At 36.5% G+C, this 17,346-nt stretch overlaps 1 protein-coding gene across 3 annotated transcripts; it reads left to right on the forward strand.

The window, feature by feature from the left end:
- Positions 1 to 29: 29 nt before the first annotated feature.
- On the forward strand, positions 30 to 17,088 carry slc18b1 (solute carrier family 18 member B1). Of its 3 annotated transcripts, none has more exons than XM_069178707.1 (14): positions 30 to 234; positions 1,723 to 1,853; positions 2,399 to 2,494; positions 2,603 to 2,676; positions 3,199 to 3,346; positions 7,866 to 8,022; positions 10,265 to 10,401; positions 11,626 to 11,727; positions 12,715 to 12,806; positions 12,902 to 12,997; positions 13,384 to 13,458; positions 13,980 to 14,073; positions 14,591 to 14,640; positions 15,973 to 17,088. In XM_069178707.1, exons 2-14 carry the CDS (start codon positions 1,755 to 1,757, stop codon positions 16,043 to 16,045), a joined length of 1,293 nt encoding a protein of 430 aa, XP_069034808.1. In that variant the 5' UTR covers positions 30 to 234; positions 1,723 to 1,754; the 3' UTR covers positions 16,046 to 17,088. The 3 variants fall into 3 exon arrangements, with proteins under 3 accessions (XP_069034808.1, XP_069034807.1, XP_069034806.1); XM_069178706.1 differs by having other exon boundaries at positions 220 to 309; XM_069178705.1 differs by lacking the exon at positions 30 to 234 and adding an exon at positions 949 to 1,176.
- Positions 17,089 to 17,346: the final 258 nt, after the last annotated feature.

The raw sequence follows: 17,346 nt of genomic DNA on the forward strand, positions 1-17,346 counted from the left end.
CTTCATCTGCGCCCGCTTCCTTTACCAAAACCCCCAGAAAACCTGGACTTAACTTCTTTAGTTATTAGACTAAAAAGTAGAACTTAAGATTCGCCTTTTGCATCATGTTAAAGAACCAGCAAGTCTAAAGCTTCTAGCTAGCCATTTTTTTAATTGGAACAAGTAATAGGTTTATTCCATGCTGAAAAAAAGAAGAAAGAGGACACGACGTTTCGGCCGTGGAGCCTTCTTCAGGTGCAGCTACCCACCTGAACTATTTTTTTAATTGGATGCCTTAATGATATAATTCTTCACACCACAGCTGAAATGGCAAGAGAAATATTAATTATGAGTGATTTTAATGTCCTTAAGTTGTGCTTTTCATTGTGTCTGTTACATGTACCCTTCATTAGAACAAAAAAAAAACCACTAATGGCTGTCTGTAATAGAGGAAGGTGGTCAAACAAACATAAGCAAAGTTTTGGTCTTAGGGAGGTCTTCACACGATAATGGGAAATCAGAGAAGGGTCTATAATGCAAAACATGCATTATTTTATAATAATTTAGTACAGTAATATAATTTTAACAGAAACCAAACTGATGATATCAAAAACAAAATCTTTAAGGTTCAAGGTTTTACATTTAAAGTTTAAGGTTTGCCAAGTGTATATATAGGCGTGTTGGAGTAGAGAGGCCGTGCTGCTTTTACTTTAAATTTTACATCAACCTTTCTTAAAGGAAACCCTTGACAAATTAAACTGCTATGCTTTGCATGTATTTGTTCGTAGTTTAAGATAGTTTTTTTTTACTGCCACTGCTTTGAATGAATGGTATTGTTAATTATTATTGTTGTTTTATTAAAACATACTACTTAGAGAAACATATTTAATTAAGGGTAAAACAACCGGAAAGGTTTTAAATAGGCACGAGTTGCTTCGAATAGAGACAACAAATCCCTCCCCTTTCAGGAACCCGTACTTTTGTTTGACAATTCAAGTTGCGTAGGAAATACAGTACTATATTGCAAGGAGTTATGCAATACTGTAACTAGACATGAACTTTAAAGTCCGCGAAAGAAAACTTCCTGGTGAATTTCTGTGGTGGCAGATTAGTGCAAGTAGAGGACGCATCCACGGCCACCGTACAGTTCAGATATGAACCACGACAATCCGGACTCTAACGGCGACAGTATTCGAGGTTTTTTTTTATATTAAAACTTGTATGATGCTATTATGTGATGCGTAGGATATACTGTTTGAAAACAGTTATTTTATGTTTTTAGGTCGTTACATAAATATAATTGCGTCTTCTTTGTTGTTCCTAATGATATAAGAAACATTATTAAATGTGTTACCACGATAATACGAATGTTAGGTCTAATCGTTGAGTACTGAAGGAGAATAATTAATAAACCTGTATTCTGATACATGTTTTCTAAATATACAGATATTATTGGATTTTTTGTTTTTTTTACTTTGCTTCTCCCCTTTCATTTGCAGTTCAGTTTATACATAATATATAGTTATCGGAATATGCAAAATATCCAGTAGTTTTTAGCATACTCAGAGCGTGTAATATTGGCCAGGTGTACTGTACGTTAATTTGACATTATTCTGCCACCTGAACAAAGCAGCAATGTATCGTACCCATTTAGATTTTTTTTTTATTTCTGCATAATAGCAATTACTTTCTAATTTTGTGCACCGAGATTTTATAACTCGTATTCCTGTATATTCTTTGCAGATGAAGAAGAATCTACAAGGGAACCTCAAAGGATGTCAAAAAAGAAGATCTTTACGCTAATGTCAATGGCATCCGTAAATTTTAGCTCAATGATTTGCTATTCAATATTAGGACCATTTTTTCCAAATGAGGTACAGTAGGTTTTGTATCTTCTTAGGTTCAGATGAGAGCTCTGCAGATTTATCAGGGAACAGCTTTGTTTTGCTGGACTAAAATAGTGAATAGTCACCTCTGTTAAAAGATTGTCAGCAGATGTTTACTGAACAAAACCACTTTGTACATACAGTACAAGAAATAAATCAATAAACACATTGTTTTTATACCATGTGTTGCAAAAAGAGAATACATCTCTCGAGGCAATTTATTTTTGCCAAAGCTTCCAATGAACACAACATCGCAATACCGCACAATGCATTTGTTCTAAATTCTGTAGAAATGATTTTATTTCAATGAAATAACACAATAGTAGCACAAAATAGCGCTCATGCAAAACATACAGAAATACATTTGCTAAAGATGGAAAGCAAATTAACGAGCTACAGTATTTCTGGATACCCACTAGTGATGTGGTCTGTTTTTGGTATTAGAAGCTGCACTGAAAGTGTCCATTTGGTCTTGCTGTATCATGAAACATTTTAGTTTTATGATTTGAAAGATGCTTGTGTTTTTCTTGCAGGCAGAGAAAAAGGGGGCAAGTCAGACTGTAATTGGGCTGATATTTGGATGTTATGCCTTTTTCAATTTGTTGGGATCTTTAATACTGGGGAGATATGTAAGTTACATTCTGTCTGCAGACTGTTAGCAGTTATTAATCTTTCTGCTCTATCAATTTTGTGATGTCTGCAATAAGTCTAAAATGGTTGTATATATCTATTTTCAGATTGTTCAGATTGGAGCAAAATTTATGCTCGTTTCTGGCCTTTTTGTGTCAGGTGTATGTACAATTCTTTTTGGGTAAGTCTGTCCTTTTGTCATTTTACTGCTTTTGATCAGGATTCAGAACCCCTTTTCTTAAGATTTTGTGTTCTTTTTACCTCAGTCATATTTGCTTTGCTATATATAGAGACATTTGTCCTTTAATTTTCAATGTGCACAAGGTTATACAGTATGTGTAGTTTTGATAATATTAATTAATACATTGTTTAGTGTAATTGCTTTTTTAAATTCTTATTGAAGTATTGATAATAGTTAAATGTCAATAAAAATAATTCCATACATGATGCTTCAGATTCTGAGGACTTATACTGTAAACTAGTAAATGGCTCTGAAATGTGGAATCTGATGATTATTTAAAGGAACTTGGCATGATAAAGTGCTTCAGTGTTTATAGACATATACCATTATCAGAAAAATGGAGACACTGTTGTTTTTGTGGGAATTAAAGGTATGCATTTAACCCCTGTTTTTAATGGCTGTAATTTCTAAACAAAATTAGCAAAGTCTTGTGACTGACTGTTGTGCTCTGTACAATTCCAGCTTGCTCGACAAAGTGGCGGGAAAAACAGATTTCATAGTGCTGTGCTTTCTCATACGGTCTATAGATGCTATAGGCTTTGCTGCTGCTATGACATCTTCCTTTGCAATTATCGCAAAAGCCTTTCCTAACAATATAGCCACTGTTTTGGTGAGTAGACTTGCTGAGTGTCATGGAGATGTTGGTGCGATGATATTCTTTTTACTTATTTAATGTGCCATGCTTTCATGTAAAATGTGTACTGTATATATTACATAACCTTTATTTACTTAAATTGGAATTACAGATGTACTGTATTATTTTCATACACCAGCACCCTCAACGCACACACATATGGGATGCCTGAGGGGTAAAGTGCTCAGCTCAGCGCTGTCAGGGTTCTGAAAGGTGGGCTGCTGTGCCATAACCCATGGCCATCACAAGCACTTGCACATCGCTGTTTGGGGGAATCGCAGCCACAGCGGAAATCCAAAATTATTTATAGATTCTTAGGACCCTGTGCTCTGAATTAGTGTCTGTTAGTGGTTGCCCTGTTACTGGGCTTTTTCTCTTGTGAATTCTGTTACTACGTTGTTTCTTTACATTTCTTTATGTGTTTTAGGGGAACTCACTGGCACAACTTTATATCTTATTTCAACTAAGATATACTGTTTATAGCTTAAACACAACATACAATAATAAACTGCTGATGACCATTGCTCCAGTTTGGTATTGAGACATTAACTAATGATTTTTGGGTTGACAGACTTTTGTTGGCACGATATATCTCACGGACATTAGAGAACGGGTGCTTACTTGCTGAGACTTTTGTGACCTGACGCAGATGCCTGCAGTGTCATTGATGAAACGAATAAGAATGTAAGGGAAGTGTTCACACTTCGAAATAAACATGAAATACAGTAGGGTCTCGACGTGTGTGAGGATTCGGTGCAATGAACCGTCACAAAAAGCCAAATTAATCAACGGTCCACCCCTATACATAATGCGTAATGTACTGTACTACAGTTTATAGTATCTATGGTTAAAAAACATACAGTGGGTAACCCTCCCTTATGTGACAATTTAAAGTACTAATGTTTTGGCTTCAAGTTCAATACCACCGATCAACTAAAAGAAAAAACAGTAAACACAAACTTATAGTGATTAGCTAAAATAACAACGTGAATCCCTCCTGCCGGCATTTCTCTCTCTGCCTTTGTGACACCCTGCTGCAATGAACAGGGCAATCAAACTGTCAGAGACCTGTAAAGATGTCTCCAGACTGTTACTCCCCCATTGTGGACATAGAACCTGGAGTGTCTAAGACAATATGAAAACAAGACTTCATTGAGATGTGGATGCTGGGTAGGTGGTACTTGGCCAGGCGGCTGGGAGAGAATTACTAGCTAGATTTGTCTCATGATCCTAGTCAGTTGTGCCGCTAATTTGAAAGTTGTGGATAATGACCTTCAGTGCAGTTTCATCCTGCTCTGCTCTTCTTCCATACAAGACCCCGTTGGCCAGACTGAATCACGAATAAGTGAATTTGCTAATGCTGAATTCTCAGAAGTCAAGACCCTACGGTATTTGTAAATATAGTATACAGGAGCAGTATGTTAGATAATTAGGGTAATATTGTACTTATTATCTAGCTACATTAAGAGGCATTATAAATACCACAAACAGTTGTTTCCAGTATTTCATCAAAAGCATATATTCCTTTTCACAAATTATCAGTAAATATTGTTTCATTCATTTCACATCTCAGCAATTACTTGGCCAAATGTGAAAAATTAGTCATGGCTGCTTGCATATTTCTCACTCACCATATAGTTTTCTAGACTTGCAAATGTAGTTAAGGTTGAGGTGATCTTCACATTACTGTGCCTGTGAGCTTGGGTACAAAAAGCTAAGGAAATGTGCAGTATTCTTGTTTGAACCAAATTACCATGACTCCTACAAGGCACTGTAGATGGAAAGGGGCCATTGAGTTGCTGAAGCAGGCATGTCAACATCCAGTGTTGCCAGACAACAGTCACGTATCTGTGCAGCACGTGACAATATCTTGTCTACTATTCTAGTACATTCAGGAGGCTCCAGCTCAGTACTCACTCAGCAATAGAAGAAAACAAGCTTTTTAATTAGTTCACTAAAATAATGGAACACAGTCATATTTAACCTCCTTTGATGTGATAATGTTTGAACATTAATGTGTCATAGGTGCACCAGAATTATGTAGTCCACTTTGTTGCCTAAGAACAAATTGTTTTCCAATTTGTGCTTGTTTTAGTAAAATCTGACACTAAATTTATTTGTTTAAGGAAAATAAATATTGTATGGCTTAAATGCATCCATTCATTTTCTAACTGCTTCATCCAATTTTGGGTTGTGGGAGAGCCAGAGCCTAACCCGGCAAGGACTGGACAGGATGCCAGTCCATCACAGGACAGACACACTCACATCAGGACCAGTTTTCCTAGAAGCCAGTTAACCTACCCATGTGTTTTCGGACTGTGCGAGGAAACTGGAGTGCCAATCAAAAAGCCCAATCAAACATAGGGAGGACATATTGTTGAATCGGAAACTTGACTCTGGTTCCATCAGGGAAAGGAGTCTTTATTGCGTACACAAGAAGTAGACACTTAGCGAGATAGCAAAGTGGAGCTCAAACTACAGCTGATCTTCTCAGCACATATATATACAGTATATATTATAATGAGCAGGTTACAAAGTTCTCATCGTTAGGGTTGCTAAGCAGCAGAGCTTGATCCGTGAGAGTACAAGTACCGATATAAGACAAGAGTGCAGGTGTCACGCACTTGGGAACTAGGCAGAATGCCCAGGACTTCAAGGCCACAGGATTTACTGAACTAGAAACGTAGACTTAACTTGATAAAAACTTTTAAACTCTTTATTACTTATGAACATGCTGATAGCGCCCAAGGTCCAGTATTGAACCTAGGGCCCCAGCGCTGTGAGGCAGCCTGCCTGACAGCTAGTTAGTACCTGCCTGACTAAATAGTTTTGCTAAAAATGATTACATATTTTTAAATGCAGGATGCTCAAAACATATTCATACCATAGAAGCAGGTATTTTGTAAATTCCTCCTTTGACATAATTAACCTGTGAAAGTGCTTCCTTTAATCCAGCAGTACTCTTTTAAACTACGCATGAGGGATATTTGACCACTACTCTACCAGAACCCAGGTTGTCTGTCTTGCACCTGTGATCTCCATTCTTTAGCTCTTAACATAGAGCTCCTACTTAGACTGTGATTTTGCCAGTACAAGACACAAAGATCAAAGTTATAATTTAGTTCATTCTTTGAACAATTCTCTTTGGGGACGGGGGACAATGTACTTTTCTCCATGCTGATGTGGCCCTGATTGTTTTCCTTCTGTGTTTGGCCTCCATTAATATCCAGTGGCAATTAAAGTTGACTTTGAGACCCTTCCTTAAATTGACTGAGGTCTTATGAAATGTCTATATGACTAAAAAATGTCATATGATATAGGAATATCTTTTCAAGATAAACTTTTCTGGGAAATATCTAAATATGGATACTTTTATCATTTAATCATTTTAATAATAAATACTACTAAGATATTAGTGTTTACATAAAACTGTTCCTGTGTTACAGAAGTGTGAATACATTTTGTCACTAAATTCAGTCTAAATTAAGTGCATGCACTTAATCTTAAAATACTCTAAATAATATATATTTTACTGAAATAATTTACACATCTATTTGTTTGGTTTTTGACCTAATGTATTTATGAAGGCCATGAATAAAGTTGGGTGGAGGAGTGCTTAGCATATTTGCTTTCTAGTGCTGGGGCTCTGGGTTCAATTACAGACCTACAGTACATTGGCAAATTTTTGCAGAAGCCAGTTTAACCTGCCAGTATGTTTTTGGACTGTGGGAGGAAACCAAAGCAGCCACACAAGTGCAGGGAGAACATGCAAACTCCACACCCAGGGCACTCCAGGAATAGAAGTGCCTCAGTGTTACAAGGCAGCAATGCTAACCACTGCGCCAGCATACCACCTTTTATATTTTATATTTCCTTAGTTATTCATTCATATTGCTTTGGCTTTGTTACTTTACTTTCTAATTATGTCAATTTTTATTGTCCTAGAAAGCTCTAATCAGTGAGCAATCCATCCCAGCTTGATAAAGACATTGTGGGGGGAGTTTTTCTTGCTCTTGTCAGATGTCCTAATAAGATAATGATAGCCAGCAAAATGTTCCCAACTCATGTCATGTACTTCTCAATTTTTAAGGCGAAAAAAAGTTGAATTTGCCAAAGAAAAATTCCACAGTACTCGAAAACATTACTAAAATATGAAATAATGGTTCTGATTGTTATTTTGATTTTGTTTTGTAAGCCACTGTACTCTCTCATGCCCTTGTTTTAATTATCGTTATCACCAAGGTTTAAAAATGATGTCTGAAAAGCTTTTAATATGAGATAGTTGAGGATTAGCATTGAGGATTAGCATTATTAATGTACAGTAAGAATTTTTGATGCATAAGAGTTATTCAGAATTACCCATCCATGTATGCCGCTTCACTGTTACAAAGAGAAATCATATTTGTACAAAATGTGTGTTTTCATACAGCATGCTCTGATGTAATGAACTGTGAAAGTTAAAACATTATACAGTGTTTTTTTTTTTGCTTTTCAGGGTAGTTTGGAAATTTTTACTGGGCTAGGCCTGGTGCTGGGACCTCCCATCGGTGGATTTTTGTATCAGTCATTCGGCTACAAGATTCCTTTTATCGGTGTGGGGGGTATTCTCCTAGTGATGGTGCCATTTAACATGTGTGTTTTACCAAACTATGGTAGGTCTTTTGCTTGATTGAGTCCTGTCAGAGACAAAGAAGTCAGTTCCTGAAATATGCAACCAGACAATTTTGCTTTAAAATTCCATATGCAATATTTTAAATATTGAATCAGGTCCAGGACGTCTGCTGGTGCATGCCCTGCCCCAGACTCTGGTTGCATTTGATTCAAAATGTATAAGGCTCTTGTGTTGTTTATTTTTAAACTGCTTTCCTCTGCTTAAGCTCTAATTGGCAACCAATGATAGCTTTGATTCCAAAGTAGTGAAAAGTATTCATTTTCCTCTAGGTGCAATTTGTACTTGTTATTAAGTATCATGATTCTGAAAATTGTGGTTGTGATAGCTGCTCACTTTATCTCTGTTACTTCAAGAAGGATATTTAATCAAATGTTCTTGTTTTAATTGCTGGCAAAAATAAACAACAACCATAACATCATCCACTGTAGGCTATGTTGCGATACTGCAGATCTGAAATTAGTTAAATAGGCTCTAGGATTAGAGATCTGCCTCTCCTGCAAATGATGCATGAGGGAATTGCTTAACAGTTCTGATGATAAATGAAAAGCAGCTGGCCTTGTTAGTGATTAGCAGAGTTTTAGTGTTTTAAGCTTGGAAAACAAGTTAGCTTATGGTAACTATAATGAGATGCCATGATTAAAAGTAAGTACAGAAAAAGAAGAGCTCTAATTATTATACAAGAGGCAAACAAAAAGCTTTGCAGCTCAGGTATATAGAAATAAATAAGCATTTATTTCTTGGTGGAATTGATGGCATCTTCATGTTGATGAATTGTACTGTGTAGCACACACTAAAAAACTTCACAGTAAGATAATGGAGGCTGGGTTTGGGATGGTGGATGGATGCTTCAGCTGTTTAATCCAACACTGGTAAATGCTAGACTGTATACCCTGGCCTTACATACCAGTAGTTCAGGTGGGTAGCTGCGTCAGCATGCGTAGGCTGCAAAGGAACAAGTAATAGGTTTATTCCATGCTGAAAAAAAGAAGAAAGAGAACACAACGTTTCGGCCGTGGAGCCTTCTTCAGGTCTTCACACCTGAAGAAGGCTCCACGGCCGAAACGTTGTGTTCTCTTTCTTCTTTTTTTCAGCATGGAATAAACCTATTACTTGTTCCCTTACATACCAGTGACTTGTTGTGCAACACCACAGATCAATTCCCTTTTCTGATTTTTTGCAGATGGCTTTTTAAATCTGGCCTATCAAGTCAACATATTAATGATTGTAGTCAATGAGCTGTACGCCTTTAAATTCCAGAAGATGCTAGCTGTATTCTTGTCAGCTGAGTCTGTGCATTGAATCAGTGATGATCTGAGCGTCACTGTGGTGAATTCATGGCACAGAGAACCAAACTCTGCTGGATCAGTGCAGAAGGGCTCCAGCCACCCTTGACTTAACTCTGCTCTGGTGATTTTATTAGTTTAATTTGGGGCTTCTCATGTGGCTGAACCATTTCACTGAACATGACTTTCATAGATAAAAGTCCTTAATGCTATTTCTGCAACTTGCCAGCTGACAATATCACACTTTCCTCAGCAGAGGTTGTTTCTGATCTGGTGGCATCCAAGGTTCATCCAGACCAGGATTCAAACACCTTCACCTATTTTGTCGAACTCCACAATTGGATATGTCCATGCATTTGCCTGAAGCTCATTCTTCCTTGCACAAACATTTCATGATACCATGTTGCTGAGGTTTTAATTTAATTTAATGACCCCATGATTCAAAGAACAAAAGACCTTAATTCATGCACGGAGATATGAAGATGAAATTAGTCATTAATTGTAATATGGTAGTCTATATGAGTTTCAAAGCTATTTGAATGCCCTTGTGTATACTAAAATGGAAAAGCAACTACAACTGCATGCATGCTATTAATAAAATTAAACTGTTTGGAATAGAAAGGACATGATAGGGTGAAGGACAGTTTGCTATTGTATTACCTGATCAGCTGATACACACTTGAGCAGCAATGCAAGAGGCAATCGTAAAAACTGACTTTTAAATCATTTCGATTACAAAGTGTAGAGAGAGTTATTCACTTGTTTTAGGAATAGAGTGGTTCAGAATCACTTTTTATGTTCCCTAAAAGGTTTATTTTAATTTTTAATAATAATAAAAATTGTAATAATATTTTATCAGTGCTTTCAGTAGTAACCCATCCTACTTTACCCAGAGATAATGATATTATCTCTGAAATTAGCTTTGTTATTCATTTCCAGATGCAAATCCCAGCAAAGACTCATTCTGGAGACTCTTCACTCATCCAAAAATTGTTTTAATCTGCTTCATACTCTTTTCTGTGAGTTCAGGTCTTGGTTTTTTGGATCCAACCATGTCTCTCTTTGTTTTGGAAAAGGTGAGTTGTGGTCCTGGAAAAAAAAAATTTGGGAAGTGCTGTGATCTAGAAAACATGAATTGTACATGCATTGTATCAGCTGAATAAGTATTTTTTACATGCATTTTTGTATACAAATTGTCATGAAGAACAGGGTAAAATGCAAGGTCTTTTTTCTTCATATTAACTTTCAACAAAAAAATTATATTACAAATGATTTCTGTTATAATATAATTATAATATAATTCTGTTATAGCACTGTAAAGTTAGCTATAATTGATGTTTCAAGTAATTTTTTTCCCATAAATCCATTTAGCATCAAATAACTTTTATACGGATTCTTTTTATAGGTTTTTGGATTTAAGTAGGAAAGACAGTTTTTTAATCATTAATAATAAAATAGGTCTTGGAGTCCTTCAAAACTATATGATTTTGATTAAACGAAATATTTTTTATCATATTACCAATATAGTTTATTTAATATAATCATTTTAAATTGTGGAATCGTGCTTCTGCATAATGTCTCTGTCTTTTTAGTTAGTCCTCTTTGCTACTTAGTAGTAGATAACCCCAGATTGTTTTTAAAAAAGCGTCAATATTTGAGTGGCTTTATTGTAATTCTGTTTTTTATCATATTTCCTCAGAAACGGGAGACAAGCTGTTATATGCCTTTCATTTAAAAGACAGTGTAGTAATTAAAAGCAAGTGTACATCTGTTGCTAAAATGCATCACTAAATCAACTCAGTTTTTTTAGTTGTCATAGTATGAACTTTGAATTCAAACTTTGTGTCTTCTGGTATATCCGTTCATTTCTTTGAAATGCACAGTGTCCTGCTGCTCCTGGGTGACTGCAGTAGAAGCCCGTTGGCTACTGCAGAAGACTTGGCATTTTACACAGGAATTACATAGCTCTCTCTTTCCACGCTGACTCCTGGCATGACTGCTTTATCATTTGAAAGCCCTCTCAACCCAACACTGCTTGGGGACTTCTGCTTACAGCTGAAGCAAACTGTCAGTATTAATTGTACATCATGTATGTTTTGGAAACTTCAAGTCTTTCAAAAATAAAAAAAAACATTTAACCTTCAAAAATCATACCTCACTTCATTAGAAGAGTACAGAGGATAAGGGTGAAGTTGAGCACACAAAAGTGTGCAGCAACCCTTCAGTAAACAAAACATTTAGTCACTACTGTATATCAGTTGCAGTTCTGTATCATTCTTAAATGCACTCTTCTCTTGCAGTTTAATCTACCTGCTGGTTATGTGGGACTTGTGTTCCTTGCCGAGGCACTGTCATATGCACTGTCATCACCACTACTGGGGGTTGTTAGTGATAAACTGCCTGTAAGTATGAAAAATGCTATTACTACTATTGAAGTGTCAACAATTGCACTTCAAAGCAACAAGTAGGAACCGAGGTGTTGTTTGAGCTGCAGGTGGCCTTAGGGACTATGAAACAAAGGGAATCTTTTGGTTAACCCTCATCAGCTCCAAGTTAAATCACAAAGGGTCTCCATCAGTCAGAAACACGGAATAGAAAGGAGTAGGCAGAAACGGAGAGAGACAGAGAAGGAAAAGCCAGAGAGAATAAGTGAATCAACCTTTAAAAACAGATTCTAGCCTAGTGTTGGAACCTTGTTCATGAGAGCTTGCAGTCCTCTTTTTCAGGAAACTGATTTGTTTTCAAAAGGAATCCCCAGGCTAAAGATGTTCTCTCCTTGTCAGTGATGCAGTTCTAGAACAGGGAGATGGATTCCAATTTACTTTGCAGCATTTACATTTTTAGGAAGGGAGGTGTAGCTCTAGGTTGTAGTCTGTTTTGTTAAGGATGTAGGCTTAACTTTCTTGTTGGTCTGTTTTGGCATTACTGTATAGTGGGTTTCAGAAATACTGGGTTAGCGGTGTGGGTTTTTCTGGGTGGTCAGGCCTCTGAAGCACCCTATCTGTAAAAAGGGTAACTTGTATGTTGTATGCTGTTTACTGTGTTGTTCAGTATTTGTTATGGTTAATATTTGTTTATCCTGGTTTGCCTCTGATTAAGTACTCTCCCACCAGAGCTTTGTCAGATAATGAACTTGGGTGCCTCTCACTTTACCAACCAGTCTGGTATATTTTGGCATATCTCTGAGAACTGAGGGTTGTAATTACTTAACTATTAATCCTGCTCTGTCAGTTTGTGTTTTCTTTACCCCTGTATTTGTAACAATACCTTGTCAATGGTGTGTTACGATAATATATTTATGATTAAAAAATAACTTTAGCTTTCTTTAAGTGAACAATTACATTTGGAAAATACCTTTTTAACTGTCATTAATTATGTCTCTGTTGCAGTTGGTAAGAAGATGGCTGATGGTCATGGGTGGCCTAGGAACAGCAATTGCCTTTTGTTTACTAGGTCCTGCTCCTATTCTGCACATCAAAAGGTTGGTTATGGTTGTTTTTCTCCACAATGTACTGTAGTTTTGCTGAGGTCTATTTTGGTTGGAATTTCTAATAGATGTTTTTTTTTTTATTTCAGTCAGCTGTGGTTATTTGTTCTGATGCTGAGCATTATTGGATTTTCCCTGGGAATGACTGGCATTCCAACATTCCCGGAGGTCCTTACATGTGCTTAGTAAGTGCTGGAATTCCTTGTCTTTACTTGTTGTAGACAAATTCCAGTGGTGGCTTGGCATGATTCATCTTCATTGAAGATGAAAGTTCTTTTTTCTAAATCCAGTAGTTTGTGCAGAGATGATGGAATATTTAACAGGCGGAAATCCTCAGCTAAAGAACTTTTATGCATACTGTAATTGGCTTAATTCATGACATTTGAAATGTGTACAAGATTGCTTCTAGACATTTTTTATGGGACAATAAAACCTACATTCTGTTCATAATTAGGAATAAAAAGTTATGCAAGGCAGATTTACTGTTGTTTATAAAACTAGATAAACATTGATCGGTTTAAGGAATTAGAATAGCTTAGCAGTATGTAAATTGTTTGTGCTTCTCTCTCAGTGAAAATGGATTTGAGGAAGGCCTCAGTACTTTAGGACTGGTGTCAGGAATGTTTGGAGCAGTGTGGTCTGCTGGGTAGGTAAAATTAATTTTATGTTGGTATTCCATGAATTATGCCATTAACAGATCTGGATGTTACTTTGCTCATCTGAATATGCAAACAGTTAAGCTCTTATTGTGGTATTACTTAGATATGAGACAAGGTACCCAGGTTTTTAAATGAGAACAGCTTTCTTCTGTAAATTTAAACAACAAACAATGCAGTTACAGTAGTTGATAAAGAAATGAAAAGCATTCAGATTCTGGTGATTTCCGTTTTACCCTGTGCATTAATAGTTGTATTTGTGGACATTGGTGTGACTGAAAAAGTAAATTTTTAAACATGAGTCTAGTCTGTTGGACCCTCTGTTTTCAATTCATGATTTTTAAAGCCATAAATGAAGTTTGCAATTGCAATTTATAATATAATTTTTTTTTGTCCAGGCTGTGTACCTTAATAATTGATTGAACTTACAAAATGATTAAAAATGCAGTGTTACTTTGCTTAAATTCAGCAATGTTCTAAACTAATTGTTAAATGTGTTTTCTTCATGTAGTATGTTCATTGGCCCCACACTTGGTGGTTTCACAACTCAAAGGCTGAATTTTCAATGGGCTGCGGTCATTCAAGGAGGAATACCCTTTCTTGCTGTAAGTACAAAATGTTATAGAAATTGAGTGGTGTAGATGATCATGATTGGTTCATTAATTTTTGGAAAGTAACACCTTTGGAAAGAGATGACAGGAGCTGGTGGGAAGCATTTTAAAAAAAAAAAGAAAGCAAACTTGAATTTCCAGACAAAGTGTACTGTCAGATGCATAAAGTAGTTTTCATTATTATTATTATGAAGACTCCAGACATTTGGAGATTATTGGCTTAATTGCATTTTACCCAGATGTCAAAAAATGTATACTTTTTCCAGATACAAAACTAAAAACTGGAAAAGGGAAATGTCCGTTGCGAAAATGAGTACAGGTAGGAAGGGGGAAAAGAATGGAAAGGAGAAACCGCTGCTCATAGCAGACGTTCACAAGCACATGGGCTTTTTGATAGATGCCTGAAGTCCATGTTTCATTTCCAATTTAAAAAACTTCATGCCAAAAGGAATACTTGGGAGTTTTTGGATCCTTTTATATTGAAACATGTTTTCACATTTTGCTTTTTTAGTCATTCTTATTGGGACTTTATTTATTCATGGAGGCAATAAAGAAGAAAAGGTAAGATTTGTTTTATCCAGTTTGTATTAGCATGTTCAGTGGTGTTATTCAGGAGTACCAATCCTATAATGGAAGATTCACTATGAAAGATGTAGTGAGCTGGATGAGAAAGGGAGTAATTATTTGGTAACATGTTTAGATGTCTGTTGAAATACAACTGACTTTATTTAAGCTGCTATACTAGACCACAAGTTGGCTTCTGTTGTTATGCCTTTTTTTACCTGATGCTCACACTCTTGAGTACAACAAATATAATCTTTCTTATGATATACAGTACCATGGAAAATAATGTTTGTATTACTTTCCAATGTGTAAACATAAAGATGTTTTACTACTACAGTTGAACAGTTTTCACAAGTTACAGTGCACTATTCTTATTAGCCTTATGCTAATTTAATTTAAATAATCACTTAACCAGCATGCAGAGTATTCTATAAGAATACCCTTTTCAATGTTTAACTCTCTGTGAAATCTAGGTCCTGTTTCTTACTAAAGCTTACGTGTTACTAATAAAACTCACTCCACCTGCTGGCAGATAAGCAAAATAGCAGTCTGTTTACAAAAAAAGGTTAACGAATGGGTACTGGACGTTGTAATTTAAAAAAAATGTATTTTGGAAATCTGTATCACATTAACAAGTTTTGGAGATCTTACAATATGTGTCCTGTTTATTGTAGCTGCTGCAGAAATGTTTTCTGCACACTGATACTGTAGATTATTCAGTTATGGCCCTGAAAAGCCCCAGTCCAGCAGGTATTATTGTTAAGCAATGGAACAGTTGAATTACGAGTGATCAAGTACCCATCCGTTCTCTGACTGTTTCAAGGTCACAGGGAAGCTGGTGCCATTTCGGCAAGAAACTGGCAAGCAAGGGTACAACCAGGACAGGACACCGGTCGATCACAGGGCATACATAGTCACAGACACATATACACACACTCACATAATTTTCTCCAGAACCAGTTAACCTACCAGTATGTCTTTGGACTGTGGGAGGAAACTGAGAGTCCATGCAGAGTCCATACAAGCTCCACACAGATAGCACCCCTGGTCTGAAATTGAACTTAATTGTTAACATTAAACATTTTACTAATTTCATACCATGGAATGAAGTTGACCATCGTTATTTCTTTCATGAGTTACAAAATAACATGGGTTGATCCCTTGAGTCAGTTACTTCACTGAGTAGGCCCAGCAGGTGGGGTGCCTCCTTGTCTTGAAAGTGATAGGCCATTCCGACCTTTAAAAGTAAATTTCTGACATTTGGAGAATAACAAATCGTGTTGTAAAAAGTTTGTCTGTCAAAAATAAGTGAGCTTTTCTTGATCCTAGGTCTCGTCAAGTAGTTCACGCTATTGGAGAAAGAACTCCTCTCCTGAACAGCAGCTCAGCTGAAACACAATGATGCTTGAAAAGAGAACATGGTGAATGATCAAAACCTACTGCAGAAAATCTGGGTTATAACAGAAATGCAGCAATGTTTTTTTTTAATTTATTTTGATTTATTTTTGTTTAATACACTGAGAACTTGATGTTATGCATTCAACTTAACATGTTTACGCACTTTTTATAAATTAATGAAACATTTTTAGGATGAGAAGATATAGTTTAGGCTTGTTCTTTATGCCACAAAATACCATAATAAAAACGTCACTTTAATCGACAGGGTTTCTGTTACATGGCCTCTGTAAACAGAATCACATCTGAACACATTCCGTTTCCACAGTGCTAAAACTTATTGATGTTCACTAGGGGAAAAAATAATTAATAGAAATCTATTTTCAATCACACTCCTAGCCTAAGCAAGAAAACACTTTATGGATGCCATGATTACCTTAAACACAACAATGAATTTTAAAGGGGCGTCGTTCTGCTAGTTTGGGAAGTATATAATGGAAACAAGCAAGCTTAGACACACCCCTTCCCTGGAGGTTCTTCAGTGACCGTGCCACAGGCTTGCAAGTGCCTGGGAGGCCACAGGTGCCGGTGAAATAGCCCCAGCCCTCCGATCCCACCCTATAGCCTGGGCTGAACGCAGCCACTTGTGGAATTCTGGTCACATGACCCAGCACTGAACCCACAAGGACCTTTTCACTATGTGGGAAAAGTACTGCTGTTTACAAGACTGTATACCTTTTTTCCTTTACCTAAAAAAATCTACTTCAATGTCCATTGTTATAATACTGTTACATTGTAACTTCCTAAGCAAACAGGAAGTGTCTATCCCTAGGTGAGATGCAGTACTCGTTGGGCCGGAAACAGAATGTGGCAAAAGAAGTCTCATAAATCAATATGCAGCAATATTGTCCATGCTTGAATTTAGTTTCAGAATATTAATTTTTAATTTCCTCTGTCCTCGTTTATTAAACGGTGTGTTTAATCAGAGCGTAAGGTATAAAGGCAATGGGTACAATGGGTAAATAAAATATTTAAGGTGAATAAATACAATATTATACTTATTTTCACAGAAGACTGGTATAGAGACTGCTACTATATCCTGATTCCACCACCCTTTTAACCCTTAAGATGCTCTACTACATGGGAACACCGTAGTGGCTTGCATTTCATCCCAAAGCTCTTTACATATAGGAAGGGACACATTTCATCCTGCACTGTAGTGCGGCACCCACCTGAGTCACGCATGGCAGCCATTATGCATCAGCTGCCCTAATTCATGGTGGAAGATCAGGTGGAGATCAGGTGAAG

The sequence above is a fragment of the Lepisosteus oculatus genome, chromosome 2, assembly GCF_040954835.1.
Source record: "Lepisosteus oculatus isolate fLepOcu1 chromosome 2, fLepOcu1.hap2, whole genome shotgun sequence".
Taxonomy (NCBI): domain Eukaryota; kingdom Metazoa; phylum Chordata; class Actinopteri; order Semionotiformes; family Lepisosteidae; genus Lepisosteus; species Lepisosteus oculatus.